Source organism: Ursus arctos, unplaced genomic scaffold (assembly GCF_023065955.2).
Source record: "Ursus arctos isolate Adak ecotype North America unplaced genomic scaffold, UrsArc2.0 scaffold_12, whole genome shotgun sequence".
In the NCBI taxonomy this organism is placed as follows: Eukaryota; Metazoa; Chordata; class Mammalia; order Carnivora; family Ursidae; genus Ursus; species Ursus arctos.
This window is the reverse complement of record NW_026622786.1, coordinates 15,250,226-15,278,188: the sequence shown is the minus strand read 5'-3', so window position 1 is coordinate 15,278,188 and position 27,963 is coordinate 15,250,226. Positions and strand designations below refer to the sequence as shown.

The following is a 27,963-nucleotide window of genomic DNA, read 5'->3' as shown; positions in this document are numbered from 1 at the left end:
CATTCGGTTGAGCACCTGCCTTCAGCTCGGGTCATGATCCTGGAGTCCTGGGATCAGGCCCTGTCTTGGGCTCCCCTGCTTCTTCCTCTCCCTCTGCCTGCCTCTCTGCTTGCTTGTGGTCTCTCTCTCTCTCTCTCTTTCTCTCTCTCTGTCAAATAAATAAATAAAATCTTTAAAAAAACTAAAAACATAGTTTAAGTATATCTTCCATTAAAAGCTACTTATTCAGCCTTCATATAAAACTTGTAGTTCCTTTTTTTTTTTTTTAAGATTTATTTATCCATTTGAGAGAGAGAGAGTATGTTAGCACACAGGTGAGGGGCAGAGGGAGAGGAAGAGAACCCCAAGCAGATTCCCTGCTGAGCATGGAGCCCAACATGGAGCCCAGCATGGGGCTTGATCTCACGACCCAAAGATCATGACCTGAGCTGAAACCAAGAGTCAGATGCCCAACCAGCTGAGCCACCCAGGCACCTCTAACACTTGTAGTTCTAAAGACACATCTAGATCATTTATCTTGAATATTTTAGATAATTAGTTATAGTGAAAAGTAATATCGTTTGGATGGGCAGGAATACTATTCAAATGATCTTGAAATAAAGGAGGGTTTTTTTTTTTTTTTTAAGCAATTTTTTTTGAAGATTGTATTTACTTGTCAGAGAGAGAGTTCGCAAGCAGGGGGAGTGGCAGGCAGAGGGAGAACCGGGCTCCCTGCCGGGCAGGGAGCCCGATATGCGACTTGATCCTAGGACCCTGGCATCATGACCCAAGCTGAAGGCAGACGCCCAACCGACTGAGCCACCCAGGAGCCCCTTTTTAAATTCTTTTTAAAGATTGATTTATTTTAGAGAGAGCGTGCATTCAAGCAGGAGTGGGAGAGAGAAGCTCAAGCAGACTCCCCACTGAGCATGGAGCCCTACACAGGCCTCAATCTCACAACCCTGAGATCATGATCTGAGCTGAAACCAAGAGTTGGGCACTTAGCCGACTGTGCCACCCAGGTGCCCCCTTTTTTTGTCTTTTTTTTTTTTTTTTTTGGCAATTCTTATTTTTTATTACATAGCAGTACACATTTATCATAGAAAATTTAGGAAACAAAATAATGAAAACAGAGCTTACTTCTAATTACTTCCAATAAGGAAAGATAACTTGCTGGAGGATGTATACCATTCTAGTCACTCAACGAGGCTTTAATACTCATTCAGATTTCAGAGGCCTAGTCAGCCAGTGGCTACATTTAATACTTCTTTAAGCTAATAAGAATGGTTTTTCATCTCCACGTATTTTAGTGGCTGGATTACCAAGGCACAGTTGAGAGTTTGGTCAATTTATTATTAAGTACGTTCTGATTTTTACTTAATACCTAAGGCTTTTGTTTTGACTGATGAAGATTTTAGCCTGTTTGATTAAATACTAACAGACAGCTTAGTTTAAGTGGCTCTTATTCTTTTCTCGCTATTAATTAGACATTCCTCAGAAAGTGAAAGCAAAAAGGAACCTTAAAAACTACCTGGTTTGCCTTCTCATTTTACAGATGAGGAAACTGGTTTCTTCCAAGCTTTTGTTTCCAGTGACTTCTTAGTTTAGATTGTGTTTTGTTAAGCTCTCGCTTGATTGCAGTCCTTTTCCTTTCTGGTCAGGCTCTGTTTTTCCATCTCTCAGCCAACGGTACAAAGAACAGGGAAATTGAAGAGAGGAGAAAGCATGTGCCAGAGAAGTAGAAGGAGCCGGCGTATGTCTGCGTGTGATCATATAACCAGCCTAGAAGGAAGGAGTGGTCTCTGTTAGTGAAGCAGACCTTTCAGGTAGTAATTCTCAGCCGTCGACTGCGTTGAGGGAAGGAGCCTCCTGTACTTACTAGTATGTATTGTGACCATTAGGAAGTTAGTTTACCTGCTTACCTTATTTTCTATTGATGAAGTTAAATCTGTTCCACCTGAGTTAGGGACTTAACCCTGTGGGGAGAAAAGTCATCATGGACTCAGAACTCACCTGCAGTCTTTGAGTGGAAATTGGGGAAAATTAGGGAATGTACAATCTGATTTTATGATTTTTTTTTAAAGATTTTATTTGAGAGAGAGAACACAGAGGGAGAGGGAGAAGCAGACTCCCCGCTGAGCAGAGAGCCCAATGCGGGGCTCGATCCCAGGACCCCAAGATCACGACCTGGGCCAGAGGCAGACGCTTAACCGACTGAGCCACCCAGGTGCCCCTGATTTTACAGTGAATCTTATTAGAAGGCCACTGGTCTTACAAAGAAAATAATTGTGAATTACTCCTGTTTTCCAAAGAAAAAAATGAGAGAATTGATTTTCTTTCCCCTCACTGAACAAACATTTCAGTGCTTACTACGTTCCCAGCAGTGTGCTAGTTTTTGGAGGAGAGAATGGTAATGAGCCAAAACAGACGTGCTCCCTGCCCTCGCAGACTGTACAGCTTCCTGGGGAGTTGGGTACTAACCACATGACTTACACATGTCGTAAGAGCTGTGAAGGGAAGGTTCAGGAGGCTGTGAGAGCACGTGAAAAGGAAGTGACTACTTAGGTGGGTTAATGACTATAAGTCCCCCTGAAATCAAAATGTTCTTTTAAAGCAAGAATGAGTGGGTCCACAGAATCATTTGGCTTATGGCACATACCAGAATTTTTTAAATGAAACACTTTTCTTAAAAAACTGTGAGTGTATGATGGCAAAGAATATTTGTGCAAGGAGCTGGCCTTTAAATATTGTTATACAAGTCAGCCCTGTGAAAGGTCAAATAACCTCCTAGTAGTAGTAGTAGTATGGTAGTTTTGACCTCTGAGGCTTCGTAAAAAGGTCTTAGGACTTCCAGGTGTCCACTGGCCACACTCTGAGAACCTGTTTTCGAAAGTATTATGTGCGTATTATGTTCGTAGATGCAAATTGTCTTTTAATCCTAAAATACCTTAAAAAGTTAAAGATGTTATTCTCATTATTTATTCAGAGAAGTTGTGGTGCTATGTGCCAACACAGTTCTCGGTACTAGAACATCTGAATGAAACAGATGGAAATATCTGCCCTCGTGGAACGTATGTTGTATCTTTTCATTGATATTTGGAACATGATTTCTCACTGCATGTGTAGCGTATACCCTCTTCTCTTTTTGGTCTGATTGTGTATGTCTTTATCTCCTGTCCTTTTTTTTATTTGGTTCTGATATAGACATTTAATTTTTTTGTTTGCTTCATTAGCTTTATGTTTCCTGTTCTCGATGTAATGAACGAACGGAATGTCTTATAGCCTCTTAAATTCACCTAACTTTAACTTGCTTTTTACCAGTTAACCCCTTGCTGGATCAGTGACCTCAATTAAATGTTTCTTGGAGTTAAGCAAAAGAATGGAGAGAAACTGACTAGGACAAGTCTTTGTATTATGTTGATTGTGATTGCACTTTAGACATCAAAGAGATAGGTAGGGGACACCCTCAAATTTCTAGAAAGGAGGAAGTATAGAAAGCACCAGCACCCCTTCCTATCCCTTGTCGTTGTTGCTTTAGTCCACCAGTACAGCAGATGTATCGAATTGTAAGATAGGGATATTAGAAGTAATGCTCTGGAAAAGACTGGTAATTCTTAGATAAGGAAGTAGATCGTGTTGCTAAAAAGTCAGGAGGATGTAGGTAAAAATAGTGAAAATGGGTGGTGGTGGGGGCGGTGGTTGTCTTTATAAATCCTAGAAAACTGGTAATAAGCTTTTCATTTCACATACACATTTAAAGTCAAAATGTTGTTTCTGAAAGATTAAAATTTATTTAATACATGTTCTTACCAGGGCAGGGAATTATTTAGCGTATTTTAGAACTCCCCATGTATTTCCATGCAGAACTTAATTAAGTAATTAGTTTTAAATCTGTTTCTCCTGGGGCGCCTGGGTGGCTCAGTCTCTTGGGCATCTACCTTCGGCTCGGGTCATGATCTCCGGGTGCTGGGATCAAGCCCCGAGTTGGGCTCCCTGCTCATGCTCTCTCTCTCTTTCTCTCTCAAGTAAATAAAAATTAAAAACATGTCAATCTGTTCCTCTTATTCATGCTTGATAACTGAGATATTAGTAAATTTTTAAAATTCTGTTTCTGAGATCCAGTTGCCATTCAGTAGGTGAATCGTGCAGTTGAGTATTTAGTTTTATATTTGTATTTATAAAAATAGCAGGTACGAATGAAATGTAGGATGTAGGGCTATGTCATATTATTGACTGTTTTGTGAAAGTATTAGCTGTCATACTCAAGCTTGGATTTACATGGCAACTAAGTAAGTTAAATTCAGAGCTTCATTGGTATTGAAACATCTACTGTATTTGGTTAAAATAATCAACCTTTTCCCACCACCAAAAGTAAGAGAAGACTGTATATTTGGTCTGATTTTATTAGATCTCTCTGCTTTTTTGGTAACAGTTCGGAAAAGCTGTGTACAAATGCACTTTCAACCCTACACAGTTTAAGGCTCCTGTGTGTATATTTTTAAAAGAAATGATTATTGGTAGTTGACAGCCTATCCTATTCTAACTACTTGAAATGTAAACACCTAAGTTGACATTCAAAAGATAGGGTTCCTTTGTGGTCATAGCAAAAGCATTGTGAATGACAGAGAAGGACAAGATGATGTAGCAGCCGTAATGCAGAAGAGTGTGCATCCCTCTAGTGTCCGCTCCGTGCAGAGTACTCCCGTGTGTAGCCAGCAGCCTGCAGCTGGTGCAGACCGCCTAAGCTCAGGTGCCCTGTTAGCATTTCCTCAGTGTTTACAGACTACCCACCCCAGATTCATCTGAGATGCACGTTCATCGTGCAGACCATTGGCTTCCCTTAAGCGTAATTCATCATGGGTGACCCAGTCGATTCTTATTCACAATAAAATTGTAGTCCAAATTGTTTTCCTAGGTCTCTGGCTGTAACCCTTATTTTAAGCAGGAATGTATAGTAATATTTCCTTTGATTATTTAAAACAACTAAGAAGATAGGGCTCTGCTTCTGTAAACAGTTTTGCAAATGAGTTTTTTATAGTCTATCAAACTTGATATTTAATATAGGATTCTGAATTTTTTTTTAATGTCAACACTTTTAAACTATTCTGCATCATTTTATGGGCAGAGCCTTACATACTTAAAAATGAGTGTAACCTCCTAAGAACTACCTCTGGGGCATCTGGGTGGCTTAAGCATTTGCCGTTGGCTCAGGTCATGATCCCAGGGTCCTGGGATCGAGCCTCACATCGGGCTCTTGGCTCAGTGGGGAGCCGGCTTCTCCCTCTCCCATCTGCCTGCTGCTCCCCCTGCTTGTGCTCTCTCTGTCTCTTTCTGTCAAATAAATAAATAAAAATCCTATATAAATAAATAAAGAGTACTCCTGATATCTCAGAACTAGATTGTTGAGCTGAGTTATGAATCCTTTTTTTAAAAAAATTAATTTATTTTAGAGAGAGAGCACTCGAGCAGGGGAAGGGCCAGAGAAAGAGAAACTCAAGCGGACTCCATGCTGAGCATGAAGCCTGACTCAGGGTTTGATCGCATGACCCCGAGATAATGACCTGAGCCAAAATCAAGAGTCTGCTGCTTAACTGACTGAGCCACCCAGGTGCCCCATGAATCATTTTATTAGGATTACTACTGTAAGTATATTATTGGTCATCTTGTTAAAATTTGAAATATACCCATAAGGCCCTTAATTCCCAAGTTCCTTGATGCTAGTTCAAATTAGTGGTTGAGAATTCTGTAAGTGACAGCGGGTGTTGAACCAGACCTTCCAGCTGTTGGGCTGCAGCATAGTGGCAGACTTCCAAGGTGTACAGAGACAATGATCTTTTGTCATCCCTGGAGTCGCTGGAGCCACCGGCTGGCTATTAGCAGCCTTTTCATTTTACTTAGCGTGTGCTATATAAACATTTTCTATATGTGCCATGATGGAAAAATCTTGCAAAACATGGTTTAGCAAATTTAAACCTCACTGCCTTTTTTTCTTTTTTTTAAGTTTTTTCAAAAATTTATTTATCTGAGAGAGAGAGAGAGAGCAGGGGGAGAGACAGGGAGAGGGACGAGCAGACTGCTGAGCGCAGAACCCCTTGAGGGGCTCGATCCCACCACCCCGAGACCATGACCCAAGCCAAAACCAAGAGTCAGCTGCTCAACCGACTGAGCCACCCAGGCGCCCCAAACCTCACTGCCTTTTAAGACAGGAGCTCTGTAAAGTCCCTACGTAAGTAAGATTTATCAGGAGTGCTTTAAGTATTTGTTTTGTGCTATGAGTTTCATTAAAAGGATTTTGCTCTGTGTTAGGATTTTGAAGCTTGATTTTTTTTGACTTTGCGAAGAAAATACTACTCCAGCCCTGCCCTCTTTTTAACCACAGTAGAGAGCTAATTGGGAATTTATTTGTGATGTTTTTGTGGGGGTTCATCAATCTTAGGAATACTGAATCAGATTACAGTTCTTTGGGGCTCTATTGTTTTTGGGGAAAATAATCACAGAGTAATTAATGATCTGCATTATTTTCTTTTGAATCTTCAGGGTATAAATATATTCCTCAGGATTTAGAGGACAGAGAGCTCTGTCTGCCTTCTTACTTATCTCCACCCACCCCAGCCTCCAAAGTAGATTTATAGCACATCAAAAGTTTGAGTTGTTTTATTTGTTTTCCAAATAAAATTTCAGGTCATAGAGAAGTTTTCAACTAATTGGCCAAGATGATAAAACTGTAGAGGACATGGTTGATAAAAGGTGGGGTGAGGAACAGGTGGAGTATTTGTTTCATGTTGCATCTGAAATAAGGGTAGAATAGAGAGAGGGAGTGACCATTTCATGAGGGGATGACCTTATCTGGATCAATGGGACAGAGACAAACTTAGATGGATGCATTTCCATTTTAGCCATTGCCTGCTCTTATAAAACACAGATGAAGAGTTAGTGTAAAATTATCAGTTTCCCTCCATGGTATTTCTGATGAGGTGTGAGGCTGACAAATAATAGCAAGAGAGAGATGTACTTCTCCTTTAGGAACTACTTAACTTACTCTGCAGCAGAACTAGCTTATAGTTGTTCAGCATTAGAAATGGCTGTCTTAACAAAAAAAGAAAGAAATGGCTTTCTTTGAGTTTGTCGAAAAAATCACTTTTGTGAAATACCTACTTGATTGAGTGAAGCTTCAGTATTTTTTAAGATCATTTTATTATACCATAGCTCAGGATATCTTCATTTAAAGGTAAAACAGAGTGTGTGTATATCTATCTATCTATATCTATCTATCTATCTATCTATCTGTCTATCTATCTATCATCTATCTATCTATCATCTATCTATCATCTATCTATCTATACATATACACACACATTATATATATGGAATATTATTCAGCCATCAAAAAATGAAATCTTAACATTTGCGATGACATAGGTGGAACTAGAGGGTAATATGCTAAGCGAAATAAGTCAATCACTCATATGTGAGATTTAAGAAACAAAACAGGAGGAGCATAGAGGAAGGGAGGGAAAAATAAAACAAGATGAAATCAGAGAAGGAGACAAACCATAAGAGACTCTTAACCATAGGGAACAAACCGAGGTTTGCTGAAGGGGGTGGGGGGTAGGGGATGGAGTAACTGGGTGATGGGCATTAAGGAGGGCACGTGATGTAATGAGCACTGGGTGTTATATGCAAGTGATGAATCACTGAACTCTACCTCCGAAACTAATAATACACTATATGTTAATTGAATTTAAATTAAATTAAAAGTAAAACAGAGTTAACCAGTTTTCACAATAACCAAGTTATAGTGACTTAACCAAATTTTCAGTTAATGTGGTAGAGAAAGAATGTACGTTCTAATAATTCTAAATTTAGAGGATCTAGACTATTGTCCTTAGTATTAATTTCTGGCAGTGTATATGACAGTGCTCTGCCATGACCCAAGGTGCTGTGGAAGAACTATAAGAGAATAACTTTTGTCTTCTCTATGTTCCCCCTAGCAGCTAGGAGAGTGCTGTGCTAATAAGTTGCTTGGTAATTATTGAATGAATACTGAGTTATAATCATAATTATTGATGGTGGTTTAAGGGAGTTTTCAGATTATATTGTGATTGATTTAAATATATTTAAAATATATATATAGTAGCATAATCTAGGCATTCATCAGTTGGCAGTGGGTGGGATATGTGGAAGAGAGGGCAACTGCATTCAGTTTTATTTTATAGGCATAATAATGGGCCCTTGGTGGTTTTATTTTTAAGTGAAACTGAGCCTTTAGCATTTTCGAGCTCACATATCAAATGCCTTGGATACAAGATTAGAAATTTCACATTCCTACTTATGTGTTAGGAAGTTTGATTATATGCTCTGTTTGCTTAAGGCTTGAGTTTTATATTTATATTGCTTTGTGCAGGTTCATTTTTGTTAACAGGGGTTAACTAGAAATAATAATAAGGTTTTAAAATATCAATACTTTTTATTTTTCTACAACCTTCCAAGGCTTCCATCTGGGCTAATTTGTAGCTCTCTGGATGCCATCCATCAGTGAAAAATAGCCCTTGGGTTTGGATGAGCAGTGACATTTGGCCTATACTTAGGTCTGTTGACCACCCTAGGTCAGGAAACTCAGTCCTAAAAAACTGTCCTAATCTAAAGCAGATCCTATTATTAACTAACACTGAATTTGTCACAGAATGTCAGAAAGGAGTGGGGGGGCTGTGGGGTGGGAGAAGCTGTGTGTGTATGGAGAATCATTTTTCACTTTTTTCCATTTCGGTCCCCGTCTTGTTATTTTCATTCGAGATCTAATACATTTTGTTGCTACTATGTTTCTTATATTCAGAGTTAATAAAGGTCTAGGAATAATTTTCTTGCCCATATGCTCTATTTACATTTTTTAAAAGAAAAGTATTTTTTGAAAACTCAGTCATATGATTCCTGTGGGTTTCTTACACATTTTTTTTCTTTCCTTTCCTCGGATTATTAAAATATGCTGTGTAGGACTAACTTGTTTTTCTTTTTCATTTCCATACAGGAAGGAGAAAAAAACTGTTAATGTGATTGATGTTACAGTTTTAAACTAGTGCCTTAACTGAGGGTTATTGTGAAAAATTTTACCGTTTGCTTGATTCCTAATTTAAAAATGCCTGTAATCTTTTATAGGAGTTTCAGCTTTTGCAATTTGATAATAACAGATCTAGGTAAGTACAAAATGAGCATCTCCTACATTCGGAAAATCTAAGTTTGGTTGCGAATGTAATACTTTATAACTGGTAAGCCTTTTGATTTAGTTAAAGCTGAAGATGATGAAGTGACTGCCCATAACCTGTCGAGAGTTGAGTGAACCTGTAAATCAACACCTTTGATGTTTCTTTGGTCCTTGCTGCTAGAGTCAAAAGTTACGAATAAGTCTAATGGCCTTTGTAAAATTCTCTTTGTTGTTTCACAGAAGAATGGCTTATATGAGTAAGGACTTCACTGAGGTTTCTCCTTTTAACAAGATGCTTAGCATAGTGTTGCAGTCAGTGAGAGATCATGGTATAAAGAAGGAAATTAAACTGAATTTTGTATTAATTATTATAATCTGGTTTAAGATACTATGAGCAACTACCAGACTAAAAATCTATGTATAAGCTATCAGCAACAGTCTTTTCACTTCCTTTGACTATTTTGTAGACTTTCTAAAATTTATGATTGCCTAGATAATATTCTCAGAATTAGTGGGTAAAAATTCTTTCATGAGTTCTCCTTATCCTCACATATATTGCTAGGGTACTGTGGACATTGGGTAGTAAAAGGCTTGTAAATTTTTTTTGACTCATTGTAAGAAATGTGTTTTACATCACATATATTTTGTATGACGTAGGGGTGTGTGTGTGTGTGTGTGTGTGTGTTTAAAATAAAGTGAGGCACAGTGTTTTTTAATCTGTTGTCTATTTTTCTAAATAAGATTTATTTATTTTTGAGAGAGAGAGCAGGGGGGAGGGACAGAGGGAAAGAGAAACTTAAGCAGGCTCCATGCTGAGCACAGAGCCTGACACAGGGCCCCATCCCAGGAGCCTGAGATCATGACCTGAGCTGAAACCAAGAATTGGACACTCAGCCTACTGAGCCACCCAGGACCCCCTAGTCTATTCTTTTTCATTAAAAAAATATGAAAGATCATGACCCAACAAATTGATTGAAGACTACACAATTACACACATCTGTAGTTTTTCCTTTTAGAGTAATAGTCCTCACAAAACTTGTCTTCTCATGTATTGAACTCTTTAAACATTTTAAGGTGTAGGGTTGCCTGGATGGCTCAGTCGGTTTAAGCATCTGCCTTTGGCTCAGGTCATGATCCCGGGGTCCTGGGATCGGGCCCTGCGTAGAGCTCCACACTCATTGGGGAGCCTGCTTCTGCCTCTCCCTCTGCCCCTCTTGCCCCCACTCGCGCGCGCTCACGTGAGCTCTTTCTCTCTGAAATAAAAATTAAAAAAAAAAAACAAAAAAAAAACACTTTAAGATGTATGTAAGAACATACAAAACTTGAAATCTCTAAACATGTTACATGTGTTTATCATTTGAGTAAGATACTCTATGCGCTGGGTATTTGTTACCTCCCTATACTTTGGGCCTAATGGGCTTGGAAAGTTTCAAGGCACCACTTGGATGGCCTTTGAAGAGGGATCAAGATTGAGAAAATGCATTGGCAAGCTATATTTGAGTTCTGTTTTTTCTAGCTTGCTGACCTGGGCACTAGCCACAGAGCTGCTCTGCTAAGCACGTCTGGTGTTTAGTCTCCTGTTACCAGCCCCTACATCACAGTTCTGGGCCTGACTTTAAAATTCGAGCCTGCTTTCCAGGTGTGAGATGTAGACTGAGCTAGACCACGTGGGCAGAGGTGGGCTCATAAACGCAATAGGAGTTGCTTGTATATTTGTATAAATATCTTTTCCTTTAGAAGGAAAATCTTCTAAATCCTTTAGTATAAATATATCTTTTCCTTTAGAAGAGAACACCTAAAGCGAACCTCAGATAATGGTGCATTTTTTTTCATCCATTAAAAATCTTTGGTATTAATTTTATACTTTCCCTTTTGCTCTTTGCCTTTTCTAGGTCTTACATTTTATTTTAACTAAATAGTATTTAGTTTTTAAACGGTGATAATGAGGCAAGATCATACCTTTTTTTCTGTTTCACTTCAGGACTGAAGGAAGTAAAAGGAAGTTTTAGGCTGAATTCCTTTTTGTGGATGATTGGAAATGCTGTATTAATTTGGACATTTAAACATTGAGAGCCTGTAGTGTGTAAAATACTAAAGTTTAAGTCTGTTCCTAGAAATATTTCTGTGTGAGTAGTCTTTTGAGAGGCTTGGATTAAATGTTCAGCAAGCACAAAATGTCCATTTAAGTTAAAAGTGCATATAAAACAATGCTCTAGTCTTAAAGCTAGCTGAAATATCAGAACTCCCCCAATTTTTCCTGTACCTGTATTTAATATTCACCAGTGGCTGGCCCCACACATCTTCTCCACAGAGATTCTGGCCTATAGGCCAAGTATCCTCCTGAACCTTTGGTCCAGAGAGAGTATGAAGGGCCTCCATTCTCCTTCTTGGGAAATCAAAGATGCCAAAGACGGGTGGGAAGCCCTGGACAAGCAGTGTGAGTAGCACATCTGAAGAGCAGAGGGGTCAGGCAACCTCCAGGCTTTGTAGGGACTCCTGACCAGATAAAATGTACTAGTGGTTGGTTTGTTTAAGGCATCATAGGTCTTTGAGAATTTTCTAGAACTCTGAATTGTCTCCCCAGGCAAGTAGATATACATACAATCCCTGCTCTAAGACTCCCAAAATACTGTAAGAAGCTGCTTAATGAACCTCTTATTATCTCTTGAGTGAATCCTCGGATTCTCCCGGATGGGTCTCCTGGATGGGTGATGGAGCGTGAGAGGGAGTATAGGAACAGCAGAGCTCTCATCAGGTTTTTAACCTGATCCTGTCATTGCATGTTCCCATTCATAATGGATCAGCATTTTCTTTCATAGCTGTTGAAGTTTGCTCAGAATATGGCTAAGCTGTTACCTGCTATAGGTGGTCCAGAAAGGACAGCCATCCCAGCAAAGAAATTGGCAAGTCCCAAGAAGCTGTGTACTCTAAAATTCCCGGACAGATCAACCTGTAGGGATTAGAATCTAGTGTTAGCCATATTGAGGGTGAAACTCTGTAGAGACCTATGCCTGCAAAGGGTTAAATACTATGAACAGTTGACTTCTGAGGTGATTTGAATGGCCTTTTGCCTTGATATTCTATAAGAGCTGAGGCAAACAGAAGAGTCATTGTGCCAGGCAGCCGTGTTCTCATTGTATTAGTAATCTTTGAGGCAACCCAGGGTACCTTTCTTCCCTGACCCTCATGGTTCTTCTCTGTTAGGAAACGATGCTACATTCTGAGCTGACAGTGATATTCTCAAATCCCCTGTTGGCTAAATACCAGCAATTGGTTTGTAGGAAGTCCATTTTCCCAGGTTGATTTCAGCTTTAGAAAGTTTGGTTTTACATAAGCTTCCTATAATATCCTACAGCCCTTAAGCGAATATTGATATCAGGCCAGAAGAGTCCATGAAGTATTTGTATAAGTATTTCCATTCCTTTTGGGCCCAGAACTTTAAGTCAATTTGGGGTAAAAGGAGAGACGAATTAAACAATGTCCCTATTAAAGTACATAGAACTACTCTCAACAAGAGAGAAACCACACTGGTGAGGAAGTCCTGTTTTCTCTCAAGGAACTCCTCAAGATGGTGTCTTAGAAGGAGCCAAAGAAATTTCTGGAGGTAAAGGAAACAAGTAAACACAAACCTAACCTTTTGGGAGACTGAGAAGCAGAGTGGAATCCTGCTGATCTCTTTTTTGCTTTCATTTGTTTTTTGTCCCATATAGATTAGTTCTCTCATCATTCCTCCTCCGAAGGTAAGAGGAATAACTGGACAGGATATCGCTACAGGATTTCTGAGGCCTTGCATATGATTTTTTAAATTATAAAATTAATACAAAATACGTATGCTCTTTGGGGAGGTAATTATTAATACCTGCTTTTACTAAAATGGTTTACCAGTGTTAACGAGTATATCTACTCACCAGTACAGGAAGTATCATTGCCAGGTAACCACCAGCGAAAGCGGCAAAGAAGATGGTATAGGTCATGAGTAGTGGAAATGTGGTGGCCAGAGGAGCGAGCAGGTTAGTGATGCCGCAGAGGATGAGGTAAGACTTGTGGTAATGATACTTCTTGATCCAGTTTTGATCAGCAACCCATCCAGAGATTATCTGACAGACGGCCTCAGTGACACCTGGAACAAGATGGAGAAGACCTTATGAAATCCGAATTCCGCTTCCCTAGCCCCTTTGGAAAGTGTAACTGCGTAAGACCTCTCTTGAGTAATACGCCTTCTTCCTGAGGCGAGGACACATGAGCAAAAAATGGTCTCATTTGTGTGTCAGTAGGCTCAATCATTTAGTTACCTACTCCAAATACATCTAATACAGTGCCAGAAAGGCTCCTCCAGAGTTGGGTAGAAGACCCCTCAGATGTTTTTTGTTTGTTTTTCCTCATCAGGTTTGGAAAGCTTGTACCACCTAACTGGGAATCCCTTGTTACAGAGGCCCCAGCGCTCAGGAGGCCTTCCTCAAAGAGGTCCTGTAGGTGAGGGAGTGAGAGTTCTAAAGACTGGGAGACCCTCTGGGCAGTGTGCTGGGGAAGTCCAATGGTGGAAGACTGGACGTTATAAATAATAAAGTCTTATGTTGAAAAAAAAAATAGATGTTGGGACTCTTTCTTATGGTTGTACATGAGGTTTTGGTAATTAAGTGCTCCTCTAAAGGTTATTATGCTTGGAGATAGGATATCTGTTTTGCTTGTTGTTTTGTTTTGCTTTTTTTTTTTTTTTTTGGAAATAGGGAATCTGGAAGTGCGTGATCATTTTGAACATTGGGGCTATGGTGTAAACTTGAATAAAATTTAAGAATTGTATTTTTCATTCAGTTCATGATAACATACTTATTTTGTATCGATTATAAACTAATGTAGCAGTTAAATAATAGAACATTTTCACTGTAGCATGACCTACAGTTGATTTGTACTTTAAATTCTTAAGTTGCTTCCCAAAAAAGGCGGGGGGGGGGGACAGAAAATGCATACTCCTGTTCTATTTTTAGTTACTTCCCAGATACATGTGGAAACTTTTTGTTAAGTTCTTTCGTCCTGTTGCATAGCCTAATCTGGTCTAAATTGATGACTACCAGACATGTGAATAAAAAAAGCAGTTTAGCTATGTATCTTTTTCTTGTGTACACAAGCTTTAGTTGACTGAAGTGGGGTATCTTTGCAGTTGGAATGGCCTATCGTCAGTTTTGTAAGGACTTTGTAAGCAGCCTTTTCAAGAAATTAGGAGAGAAAAGTTAACCTCAAGCTATGTAAAATTTCCAGAGATTTAGAACAGTCCCGTTCCATGTCGTCCCTTTTCATTTTTTTAGGCTCCCTATTTTGTCCGTTGAGAGAATCCACCTCTTTTGAATTAAGCATTTTGTTTACTTACATTTTTATAAATACTCAAATGATTTCATTTTTAACCTAACATTCTAATTTATGTTAAGTATCAGCCCAGTCCCTAAGTGAATGGCCTTAACAGGCGTATGTATCTGTCTTACTATGAGTGCAGGGGGAAAAATTGTTAGCCATCCATATTAATAGAACATTATTGAATGCTTATGATGGGCCAGGCACTATTGTAAACTCTACTATGCATTGCTCATTCAGTCCTGATAACCTCATGAGGATAGGTACTATTATCCCTATATTACAGATGAGGAAATTGAGGCACAGAGAACATGAGTAACTTGCCCGGTGTCATACAGCTAGGAAATAACAGCAAAACCTGAACCCAGGAAGTCTAAGCTCTAGAACCAATCCTTGGAGCCTCTGCCCTGTGCTATCTGCCTATGATTTTCCTCCTTCTTGGAGGTGGCTGTTGCCAGCTTTTTAAAATCAAGTATTTATGCAACAAATACTTAACGTGTACTGTGTCAGAAGACACTGACATGAAAATGAACAAGACTTGCTTAGAGGCCACTGTCTGACATAGAGCACCTGTGTGCAAGGTGCGGTGACAGATCTGTGGAGGGGCATTCCTGGTGCCCCCACCAGCCTCAAACAGCCTCCTTTTTCCTGGCCCTCCCGTAACTCCTTTTTTTTTTTTTTAAAGATTTTATTTATTTATTTGACAGAGACAGCCAGCGAGAGAGGGAACACAGGCAGGGGGAGTGGGAGAGGAAGAAGCAGGCTCACAGCGGAGGAGCCTGATGTGGGGCTCGATCCCATAACGCTGGGATCACGCCCTGAGCCGAAGGCAGACGCCTAACCGCTCTGCCACCCAGGCGCCCCCCGTAACTCCTTTTTTTAAAAAAAAGTTTGTCTTTAGTTTTTTATAAAATTGAATAAATTTATGTAAAACTAAGTTCATTTTTCCTTTTGAGTTTGAGGTCAAAGTGCGCTTTCTTACCAGCTACAGAAACGAGGAAGGAGGCATCCATGATGTCAATCCCCAGTGTTCTGGCTCTGGCCACCAGGTGAAAGGTAGGGACGAAATATGCCAACTGACTGAGGAGAAGAGACCAGGTAAATATGTAGAAGAAAGGATTTTTTAAAAGGGAGGCGTCAAAGAGTTTTTCGTAACCGTCCCCTGTAGGCTCGTTGTTGAGCTCTTTGTTCTGTGAGACTGTTAAACCTGTACCAGGTTGTCTGGCCTTCTGCATAGCGCTGTCCCTGATGGTGGCCTCTTGTGTCTCATTGCAGGATGATGTTTCTGTTGCACCCACTGCCCCTGGATTACTTGCAGACAAGCTGCTGTCTTCATTTTTAATATCAGAATTGTTCTCGCTTTTGATATGGATGGGTCTTAGGAGCATACTAGTAGGCACCAAATTCAGTGTGATCCCTCCAAGTAGTATAAGGGCACCTGCATGGGGGAGAGAAAGTGAGAAGTTAGGTTAAAAATTACCCCTCTCGTTTCACAATACTCTGTGTTCTTAGGCCCAGAAGGGGCCTCTGCCACAAATATATTCAGTCATGCTGCAGTAATTCCTGAAAACACTATTTTGTCCCCTAAATTGAAAGTATCTAAATCTGTTGACTTCATTTTTAGCCCCAAACACCACTGTATCCTTGTGAAAACAGGGCGTCCTTTGAAAATAGAAAACCAGAAAGCTGCACCAGGAGATGGCCCGGAAGGAGAGAGTGTTGTTTGTGCGAGGAAAAAAGAATCGTTTTGGGGAGAGGATGGGGGGTGGATATTTGAAATGTTAGAAAATTATGGTGTGTTTTAAATAGGGATTTAAGATATCCTGAAGTTGGGGATACAGATTCAAGGACAGAAAATACAGAATTCTGGAATTAGATGATGAGAGGCATTTGGAAACCGCTCAGAAGAGGGGCCAGCCTTTGATCTCATGCCATTTTTAATTTCCTTGAAAGGAGACAGATGCCAGTTTTGCCTTGGAAGCTGAGTACTTGCTTGGTTTCAGCATGGTCTGACCAAAGCAGTGGCTTGTGTGTGGAGTTTCCAGAGATGGAATTGGCTGTGGGTTCTGCTGTCCTGTCTTAGGGATTTGCCAGCTGGTTCCATTTACCATGAGACCACTGGTAGTTTTTCACTTGGGAAAGGAAGGAGTCAACCAAAATGCTCTGTAGGTAGAAACAGTCTTGTATATATTCCTATGTACGTACATGTACATATACGTAAACACAGTTTTCCAGTAATTTAAGATTATTTTAATCCGAATAAAACATTCAGGCACAAAGAAAATTGTGGAGTGAATGGTTTTCATTTGTTTGTGAAAAATTTATAGATGATGGTATATAAGAGATGAAGGAGCATAATGCTCTTTTTACCCCCTTCTTTTTCTTGGTCTATTTTAGTGAGTCAGATGGAAGAGGCATTTTTTTAACGTGGAATTTTTTCTTAAGGGAATATTGGAAAAGAGAGTGCTTTAGTGATGAAAGAGGAGAAGGGAATCCGTGTGTCTCCAGGAGTATCACTTTCCCTGCAAGGTGTTTCACCAGCTGCACGGAGTGGCCTCCATCCCCTCAGACATGAACCCTGTGAACTCTGAGGTGCTCGTGTGGTCTGTGGCGAAGCCTGCAAGTAGTTCAACATGTCTTCTGCTGTGTGTTCTCCAAGGAAGAGGAGGTACATGTTTACTTTGCTGTAGAAATCCTGCTTATTTCTTCCCTGGCTCAAAAAGTCTTCACTTCCACTCATGAGAGGGAAAGAGCTGAACATACCTTGTGGAGTTGATCGTTCAGACACAGAATGACTTACCTGTCCAGTCGTATAGATCTATCAGGACTTTTGTAAAAGGCGCTATCAGAAACGTCAGTCCCATCCCAGAACGGGCAATAGCTGTAGAAAGCGCTAATCGTTTCTTGAAGTATTTGGTAGTTACCACAGCAGCTGATTGGTACAAGAGAGAAGAACCCAAACCTAAAAAGAAAACCAGTAGCTTGGAATCACATGAAGTGGCTTGGTACCAGACGAGATACTCTCCTGGACCCGAGATACTGTAAGTAGGCCTTTTGGGCCCATGGACAAGACAGTAAAAGGGAAGGTTCCTACTAGTTCCATCTTTTACAGTCTTACTTTTACAGTGGACTCACCAGGTAAAAGTCCCATAGTCACACAAAGAAAGGGAATGTTAGTAGCCCAGCTGCTGATCAAATATCCACCAGTAACAAGGAAAACTCCAAGAATGGAGGCAGTTTTCTCTCCAGTTATGTCACAAATAATGGCAACCAGGGGACCTCGGAAAAAGGAAAAAAGGCAAGTACCAGGTAAATACGCTTTGGCATTTCTTACCTTCTGATGTGCAATTGAAATGAGCAGCTGAAGGCAAACAAGAGGACTTGACTTTGGAGTATTGTATATCCTTTAGAAAGGTGTCTGAATTGGGTTTCATAATATTCCCAGTCCCACACTCTTTTGCTTTTTGGAAAAAGTTGTTTGTTTTAAAGAGGATTGTAAAGAAGCAGGTTTGAAAATGCATTATAAAACCACAAAACGAGGGGCGACTGGCTGGCTCAGTCAGAACATGACTTGATCTCAGGGCCATGAATTCGAGCCCCACACTGGGTGTACAGATTACTTGAATAAGTAAAAACCTTAAAAAAAAAGAAAACCACACAAAATGAGATTGCACCTAGTTATCCATGACTAGAACAGGTTCGATCATTAATCTACCCTTCATGTTTTAGCCCCAAATAGAGGCAAAGGAAGAGGAATTGGTTTTCTGTGTTGTTTTGAGTATGCTTCGGTGGGGGGCTTAAGAACTTCGTGGTCTGATTTCCCAGAGAGACTGGCTCACTGAACCCACGTTCAGGCACTGTGAAAAGACACAAGGCACGAAAAATTGAACCATGGACTTAAATAGTTGGATTCTTAAGCTTTTTTTGAACCCTCTTCTGATTTTGTCAAGCTAAGTAGAGGCTAAACACTTCAAGTCCGTAACTTTTCTCAGCTTTACCTATTAATGAATCTGAATTTTAGCAACGCTTCAGTCTTAAATGACTGACAGATGAATCTTGGGATTGCCCTTTGTGGGGCTTTTCCTTGGGCAGCAAGCTTATTGCCAGCTTTATACCTGCAGAAAAACGAAGTGATGACATGATGGATCCAATCCAGCCAGTTTGCCCTGAGGTGCTTTCAAATTCTTCTTGGAAAACCACAAAGAAAATCGCAAACGTCTTCAGCATCCCCATCACAAACACGTTTACCTAAATCAGAGCAGACCAAAGAGTCCAAGGCAGGTGGTGAGTGAGCCATTACAGAGGCTACAGCTGCCCTCGCTTATGCCCGCCCCCCGGCCTCACGTCACCAGTATTTACCAGTTTGATGGTTCCACATTATACATTTTGTATTTCGTGGGGCGCCCGTCCCCTTGGAGCATCTAAGTACTTTACATAAATCATCTCATTTAATCCTCATTATAAGGCTATGGAATCAGTGGGGGTTTTTTGTTTGTTTTGTGGGGGTGTTTTGCTTTGTTTGGAAAGGGAGGTTTAGAGAGATTAAAAGTCACTCCAGATGGGGGTGCCGGAGATGAGATTTGAACCCAGACGGACTGACTCCAGACCAATCACTGCTGTTCTGTCAGAATCGTATCCGTTAAAGACAGCTAATTGCATTTAACTCTTGTGAGAGAAGCACATTGGTCCAAAAGGTGAATTGTTCCCATCGGTTCTTAGATTAGCTTCGCTTTAACTTTGCTCTTAAACTGAGTAGCCTTCCTCACTAGATACATAAATAGGGTAGCCATATATCATCCAAATGGAAACATTTGAGAGCAGAAAGGAGCACTACTGATTTTGCCAGAACAGCAGGGTAAACAGGTTGGAGAGTCACTTTATGGTTGGTCATGTGCCCCATCCTTTTCTTTTGTCCCAACTAACCCTCCTTGCCAGCAGCACCCTTCTCCCTTGCACTAGGAGGAATATCCCTTTTGAGGTTATGTTTTCTTTCTGTGGCATATTAACATTTGTTTCCTAGAATTCCGATTACCCTGGGGGCAGTGAAGAGCAGGGGTCGGGAGGGGGAACTGGAAGAGAAGCCACTGGGCCAGGGTCTGCAGGCACTCAGCACAGGAGGTACATGCCACTTGTCTCCAGGGGCTTCCAAGCTTCTCCTTTCTTTTTTTTTTTTTTTTTTTCAGTGGCCTTAGCTTTCCAAGGCCACTTTCTCTGCTTTCAGCCTGGCCGCGCATCGCTCACAAACCACAGACCCTGGGCTTCCTTTCACTAATTCCACTTTCTCTGTCTACCTGTAAGTATTACACCTCCTGTCATTCACTCATCTCACTCTGTACCTGGTCCATAGACAGTCATTCACTTGAGGTTTAAGTCACCATCCCCGTATTCATAATGTCATGGTTACGAGTACTGTTCTGCAGTCAGCCTGCCTTGGCCTGAATCCTGGCTCCACTTCCTATGCAGAGTGTGACCTTGGACAGCCTACTTTACAGAAGTTAAGCTTTCTCTTTGTAAAGTGAAGATAAAGGAAATGTTACGCTCCTAGAACCGAAGATTGAGAAAATTCAAACTGTTAACTGTGATTTGGTTACCTCGTGTAAACATTCTGCTTTTTCAAGAGCTGCAGACTCATTTGTATGACTACCATATCTAACTCCGGTCAGCCCATCAAAATTAGACTCTTCTTTCCCTAATCCCACACCTAGTCTTCCTTTATATTTCTCCTTTCATTGGGACCATCGGCTTGCTCACCCAAGTCAGAGACCCGCGTCCTCTTAGGCCTCTCTCTCCCTCAGCCTCTGCAGCTGCATATCCAGCAGCTTCCCCTCCGTCCCCTTCACTTGACTCTTGTTTCAGACTAGTAGTATTTCTTGTCTAGAGTAAGGGACGAAGAACCAGTGGTGCTCCGAGGTTGCAAAAGTTGGGCGTGGTGAGAAGGGGGTCCCTTAAGGTATTTTTCCCGTTTCGATTTGATAGCAGCAACAAAATTGTCCTTATTTAGAGTGAACAAGGCCACAGACACCTGGGCTCTACATTCACAAGTGAGAAAGACATCAGGCCCTTATTCAGGCGATTTGTAATCCTCCTGTTCCTCAAAGTTGCTTCTCTCAGGAAAGGAGGCTAGAGAGATAGCAAACCTCAGGCGGCCCCCCTTGTTTTTCTCAGTTTGGAATGCAGAGTGGTGACTGCGGCCTCTCATGAGCGAGGGACACCACAATGAGGCATCATTCTGTGAAATACCCTTCCTCTTTTTCTGTGGCCACGGGTTCCGTGCTGGTGTCTAGACGGTGCTGACCTCTCCTTTCTTAGCCACCTGCATTTGGCTAGCTTCTTGTCCCCCCCAGTTCAGGACCTTTCCTCTCTGGTCTGTCGTTGATGTCTGGGCGTCGCAGCAGGGAGTGGATAGGGCTTGTCTCTGACAAGTGGGTCTGCGCTTTCCACTGTGTGTCAAGAAAGCCAAGGACACAGCCTTTGCATCAGCTCTGCCTCCCTTCCTGAACTTGTAACCTTCCAACTTTGTTTCTATTTTGACTCAGATATCAAAACTTTTTTTTTTTCCCGCAAGATCTGGATTTTCCCTTAGTTAGCCAAGCAGACTAGGTATGTCTATGTCCTGGCTTTCGACTAAGGTAGGTGGGTTTCAGTCCTGTTCCAGAGTTTGCCTTAGACATTGTAAATGGGCTTACCCCAAAAGAAAAGTCCTGAGAAGTTCTCCCGCGGCTGACCCAGCCCCCTCATATTCTTTGTATCTTTAAGAGCATCATCCCCCCCCCCCCACACACACACTCATACACGGTAAGAGCTCCCTCCCCAGATCACTCTCATTGAAATATTGTCTTGGGAAAGCCCCCTGGATCAGCCACAGGGGCCCCTTTTGAATAGAGAACATCAGGCTTTGTCAGCAATGATGGGGTAATTACTGTTTAATAACAACTTCCTTCTACTGTGGGTCTCTCTTTCTTATCACCCCAGCTCTTCCTTTCTGGACTACACAAACTAGAGAACAGTCTGTTAGGTTATCTCTACTTCCTCACATCCCACCGTGGACTGTAGGGACGCTCAGCGAGGCTACCAGAGGCTTCCTCGTTGAGCTAACAAACCCATTGTCAGTTCTGTGGCATCTTGCCTCGAGGCAGCATCTGGTCCTCCCTCTTGGCTCCTGGGCACTCCTGCCTTCGCTTCTGTGATGCGCCATTGTTGCTTCTCCCCCTGCTTCTTAGTTTCCTCTGTGGGCTGCTCTCTGTCCGACCCCTAACATCAGTTTTCCCCAGGCTTCTGCAGATGGCTCTTCTCCCCCTCCCTGGCGATTTTACCCAAACTGCCTGTGGGTTCGAGCCCATCCACGCATACCGATGACTCACAGATACCAGCACGCAGATCCCGTGCTCCGCCTGCATGGGGGCTGCTGAGCACATAATTGGGTATGTCACAGGCCCCACAGCCCCTGCCCAGGATTAAGCCACCCAAGCATCTTCAGACGTCCTTCCCTTCCTGTCCTCCAACTCAATGAATGACGCATCATCCTCCAAGTTGCCCAAGACATCAGCCCAGGACTCCTTGACTCCCTTTCTCCCTGATACTCTGTTCCTGGCCAAATCTTCTAGGTCCGTCTCCTCCATATTGCACGGACCTGTATTTCCTCCATCCTCACTGCTGTTGGTTTAATTTGGGGCCTTTTTTGCTCATCTGGATTATTACAACACCCTCCCAGTGGGTCTTCGTGCTTCCAGGCCTAGCCCCCACCAATCATCATCCACCCTGCAGGCAGAGCTATTTTCCTGAAATAGATCCCATCTGATCCCATCATTCCCCTGCTTGCTTTTTTCCATTAGCTCCTCAGCCTCAAGATAAAAACCAGTGTTTTAAACATGTCCCTCCGCTATGAGCCTGCTTCTTCCTCTCCCACTCCCCCTGCTTGTGTTCCCTCTCTCGCTGGCTGTCTCTCTCTCTCTGTCGAATGGATAAACAAAATCTTTAAAAAAATAAATAAATAAAAAATAAACATGTCCCTACAAGGCCTCTGCCCATACCCAATCTATCACTCACTTTATTCATAAGTGTGTCCATCAGTCAGTTCATCCATCCTTCTATCCATCCTACCCATCCACCAACAGGTATTTATTGAGTACCTATCATGTCCCAGGCTGTTTACTATGGGCTGGGCTTATAGTGGTGAGCAAAACACATGGTACCTGCTGTCATGGGACTCAGTCCAGTGAGAGACTGGGTACAGAAAAAAAACAAACAAACATGCAAATATGTATCTACAAAGTGTGGTAAGTTAGAATGAGTTCTTTTTTAAAAACTTTTACTCTTTTGGGACACCTGGGTGGCTCAGTCAGTTAAGTGTCTGCCTTTGTCTCGGGTCGTGATCCCAGGGTCTTGGAATCAAGTCCCGCATCAGGCTGCTTGCTCATCGGGAAGTCGGTTTCTCCCTCTCCCTGCCACTCCCCTTGCTTGTGCTCTCTTTCTGTCAAATAAAATCTTAAAAAAAAATAACAACTTTTACTCTTTTTAAAGATTTCATTTTTAAGTAATCTCTACACCCAACATGGGGCTCAAACCGACAACTCCCAAATCAAGAGTCACACGCTCCCCCAACTGAGCCAGCCAGGTGTCCCAAGAAGGAGCCCTCTTTTTTTTTTTTTTTTTTTTTTTTTTTTTTTTTTTGAAGCAAAGCACTCCCAAAGAACATTTTGCTACTGGATTTTTCTTTCTTTCTTCTTTTTTTTTAAATTCTTAATAATTGTTGAGTAAGGGGCCATGTATTTTTATTTTGCACCAGACCCTGCAAATGATGTAGTCATCCCTGCCTGGAGCTCAGGGCTGTTCCCACCCCTCTTCTCAGAGGGTGAAGCTGGCCTTGAGAGGTTATATCACTTGTCAGGGACCCACAGCTACATGACAGAACCAAGATGAGTCCTTGAGTGTCTTAAACTCCATCCCTGTTTCTTCAGGGCTCTGGTTTCCGCTTGCTCACTCATTTTCTTCTCCCAGGCACTTCATTTTTTAAATTCTACCGAAGGGCTTCTCTGTACCGCTCATTTATTAACTGGTTAAAACGTAATTATTAGGCTGATAATCTGAAAGGAACATTTTATAATAGGCCACAGGATAGACTGTAGAACTATTCTGTCCAATGTAGTAGCCACTAGCCACATGTGGCTGTTTGAATTTTAATATTAATTTCAAGGTAGTGTTAAGTGGGGGGCTAATTCTCATTTAGTGTAATTTTTTTTTTAAAGATTTTATTTATTTATTTGACAGAGATAGAGACAGCCAGCAAGAGAGGGAACACAAGCAGGGGGAGTGGGAGAGGAAGAAGCAGGCTCACAGTGGAGGAACCTGATGCGGGGCTCGATCCCAGAACGCCGGGGATCACGCCCTGAGCCGAAGGCAGACGCTTAACTGCTGTGCCACCCAGGCGCCCCTCATTTAGTGTAATTTTAATTAAGTTGGGGGCTAATTCTCAGTCTAATTTTAATTAAGTTGGGGGCTACATCAAAATATACTGGGGCTTCCTTTTTCTTTTTTATTTGGGGGGGGGCTTCCTTTTTCAAATTAAGTGTACATGGTTGTATGTGGAGGGACACTAAGGTCCCCCAGGGTGTGAGGACAGGACTAGGGAAAGGGGCATGAAGTTCGCACTCGAATGTATACCTGAGGGTGTTTGTATGAATGTGTTGCACGCTTCAGCACCTTGTTTTGTTCAGTTGTTTCACTAAATTACAATGGTTCAGCCCCTCCCATAATGTAGTTTCTCCGTTGCACTAGCTACATGCTGCAAGATTTTTCACTCACCTTTTCAGAAACTCATCTATTGTAGAAAAACATACTTGTAACCCATGCAGACACGAAAATGTAAACCGTAGTCTGTAAGTATCCACATACCACTGCAGTCACTTAGCCGGAGTTCACTGTTAACACTTGAGGACTCAGTGTTCTTTGTGCTTTTATCAGCAGTGTCGCACCCAGAAAAGTGGAACACTGTTTAATAATCTGGTTATTAGGCAGTCTTTCTTACCAGCAACTACATTGGTCAAATAACTTCTATCCCCAGAGGATAATGTCAGAAAAGTAAGGCTTGTTACTGGGGAGAAAGGTGGGAGATCTGGAGATCCTCACCAGCAGTGCTGGTTCTGCAAAGCCCATGATTTGGGGAGGTGGCCCAGCCACTGGGAGGGCTCTCAGACTTAGGACATCCTTAGCTTTCTTATTAGTAACATATCTGGGAAGAAAAAAAAAAAAGTACACATTCTTTGGTAATGAAGCTAATGTTTAACAAACAGTCCTCTGGTTAGGAGCTGTGTCTTACATAAATCCTGCCTGCAGACCCGTGCCGCTGCTTTCCCCTCCTCTGTCACCAGGGAGGAGGTATGATGTTTTCCCATCGTCCCGTTTATGGAGCTCTTGTATCACACTGTAGACTGCAGGATTATCAGTTAGGAGTCACCAAGACCCACAGTCCCGTCTTTGTGAGCTGCTTTCTGTAGGCACAGCAGGGATAGGACATCTTCGTGAGTCCGTCTCAAAGTTAACTGATTTGGGAACACATGCGGAATGTGGAGCTCGTGCCACTGTTACAGTCTTGTTTGGGGCATAGCCAGAATGGGACTCACCAATATTCTAGAATGGTCCTGCTGACATTGCAGGTCACCACTGTCTCACAACCACCTTAAGAGCCTCTGGGAGGATGAGGGAAGTACGTTAAGAAATGGAGTGCCCAGTCCAGTTGCTTACAGATGGAGAAAAATCAGGCTCCAGTTTCAGAATCCACATACTTCTCTCCCTTTCCAGACATTATCAGAAATACACACTGGGCCTAATTCTAGTATAAGTTATGGTTGTGAGGATGGGTTAGGAAGCAGACAGCAGGCAAAACAGAGAGGAAATATCCCCATGCCCTAGGAGAGAGGGAGGTTGCTGCCATGTGTATGCGGGGCAGAGCTGGGAACCCACCCAACGGCACTTTTTAGCACGTCCCAGTGCTACTTCTGAGGTGCTTAAATGTATGATTGTCTACGCATCCTAATTGCCAAGCAGCCAGGGTAGAGCTGCTGGTGGTGGGCGGCACATTCTGTAGGTTTGGGGATGGTAGTGAGGAGGGCACTGCAGGGGAACACTGTGTCCTTCAGTCAGGGAGGACATTTGCAACTTTCTCCCGAGTTCCGCGTGGGCCACTAACTTTGGCAGCTGTTGGCAATCCCTGGCTTTGCTCTGAGCCTTTCTGCAGGGGAGCGGTCTTTGGGGCAATAGGAAGGGGGAAAGTAAATTCTTACCAGGAAGAAATGGAATACAATCATCCATCCCCAGCCTCCATCCAGGGCTTTAGTGTAAGGCCGGGCCCTCCCTGCCCTCTGCATCATGATGGTTGGTCTCTGTGACGATACCAAGACAGTTGATTCAGTCGACAAGACACTGAGCTAAACTTTTAAACTTTTTCTCTGTGATATAAAACGACTTGTAAATTTTTTTTAGCCCACCCCGTAAAAATAGATGATTTCCTCATTCCTAAATTATTTACAGGCTCTGATCTCAACCTCAAAATGCAAGCAGGGCTTTGTATCATCTTGGGGATTTTTCTGGAGGCCTGCCAGCCTTCACCTGGCAAGTCCAGATGGCTTCGACAGTTATCTCGGGGGTATGTCCTTAGTTACATATAGTCTGCCTGACTATAATATAGTCTCCCTACCCCTGTTTCTTCCATAATCACAATCCAGGCAGAACCATGGGAGAGGTGAGAAACAGCTAATGAAAGGCCATGATTTGAGGGACATCGGAACCATCGCAGAGATCTGAATGGCGTCTGAAAGCTGACCACTCAGTGTATTTCAGGCAAGAATGCAAAGGAGTTAACTAGAAAGCCTGACCTCACCGTAGGGTGGCCGCTCTTAGCGCTGGCCTCCATGGCCTAGGTCTGCAAGCCACATCCTAGGGGAAGTCGTGCATCACCCTCTGGTCCTCTGGGTGAGCTCTTGACTTTGGAGAAAGAAGGAAGGGAGGAGGAGCCTCGGAATTCCTAAACCTGTAAAATTGCTTTACAAAGCAATTGCTAAAATGAAAATATTCTAAGGGACTAACTAAGTAGATGTGACCATAAAAATGCCATGACCATCGCTCGAATGACTCCTGGACCAGAAAACAAGTCGTAAAAGACTTTGGGAGGTCACTTGGGGAAATCTGAATTCTGGACTTTTAGGAGACCACGTGAAATCTCTCGAGGGTGGCGGGGGTCTTGTGGTTCTGCTAGGAGCGTGTTCTTGGTCTCAGGAGCTGTGAGCTAGAAAGCACTTAGGCTTGAAGTATCAGAGAACCTGCTATTTTCTCACAAGTGATTCAGTAAAAAATACTTGTAAAGAGAAATGTTGTAAACGTTCTGAGGAAAGCATGTGGCATTCTGTATTTCCCACCAGCAGGCTGGCCGGCAGCCTGCTGCTTCCGGGGCGGGGCAGGCCACGGCCAGGCCAGTGCATGTGGAATGGCCGGCAGCCTGCGGAATGGCCGTCTGGCGAGCAGGCCAGGGGAGGCGGGTGGGGGGCTGGGGGGAGATGCCGGTCGTTCAGAACAGTACAGAAAACCAACCCCAACACACAGTCCCATTTTCATTTTACCTTTGATGTGGTCTTGAGCAAAGGAATCCTTCACCGATGAGGCAATGAGGCAGTCTGGGAAGACAAATAGAGTATAGGATTGTCGACAAAGTTACTCTTTTTTTAAGGCGTTTCATTCGGCGGCAGTGTGAACACAAGCGAGCATTCTAAGTCTGTGAGGTTGGAGCCAATGAGGTCACTCCTGCCAGTGGACTTTACTTCCTGAGGGGCGGAGGAAACACTGTGATTTGACATCATCCCAGGCCCCCCCTCCACCCATCCAGACTCAGAAAGTAGAGTTGTTCACCACAGGCTCAGAAGCAAGCATCAGAGTAAACCAAGTAGAAAATCCTTTTGGTAACTGGTTAAATTAATTCAACAAGGGAGCGCTTACACAGAGGTGGCTCTAATGCCAGGATGGTTTCTGTAAACAAACCGATATCTAAGCCCGTCAGTGCCACAAAGTGACCAAATGAAAATGGTAAGGACAACTCATCGCAGTGAACTGGGCTTTAAACTATAGACTATCAACAGCTTCCTTGCTGGGGTCCCTGGCTGGCTCAGTCGGTCGTGACTCTTGCTCCCAGAGTCCTGAGTTCCAGCCCCAAGGTAGGCGTAGGGCCTACCTAAAATCAATAAATAAACTGTCTTTAAAAAACAGAACACCAAAAACTTCCTTGCTTTGCTTCCGCCTTTTCTCTGTAAAAGCCTCTCCCTGAGCTCCTGTTGATGGAGTGCTGCTAAATACTTCTGATTTGACACTGCCCAATTTAAATGGATTTTTCCCCAAATAAACTCTTAACGTATTTACTGAATACGCCTCAGTTTATCTTTTAACAGTTCTGGTAT

The 27,963-nt window shown here is 42.3% G+C and overlaps 1 protein-coding gene across 1 annotated transcript; it reads right to left on the bottom strand.

Moving 5' to 3' along the window:
* Positions 1-1,425: 1,425 nt before the first annotated feature.
* On the bottom strand, positions 1,426-27,333 carry SLC16A4 (solute carrier family 16 member 4). Its single transcript, XM_026484596.4, has 9 exons — positions 27,136-27,333; positions 25,804-25,902; positions 18,640-18,772; positions 17,660-17,803; positions 17,325-17,486; positions 15,507-15,962; positions 13,087-13,298; positions 12,035-12,128; positions 1,426-1,761 (listed from the first exon to the last, which is right to left on the bottom strand). Exons 2-9 carry the CDS (start codon positions 25,888-25,890, stop codon positions 1,637-1,639), a joined length of 1,413 nt encoding a protein of 470 aa, XP_026340381.1. The 5' UTR covers positions 25,891-25,902; positions 27,136-27,333; the 3' UTR covers positions 1,426-1,636.
* Between the last annotated feature and the right edge of the window lie 630 nt (positions 27,334-27,963).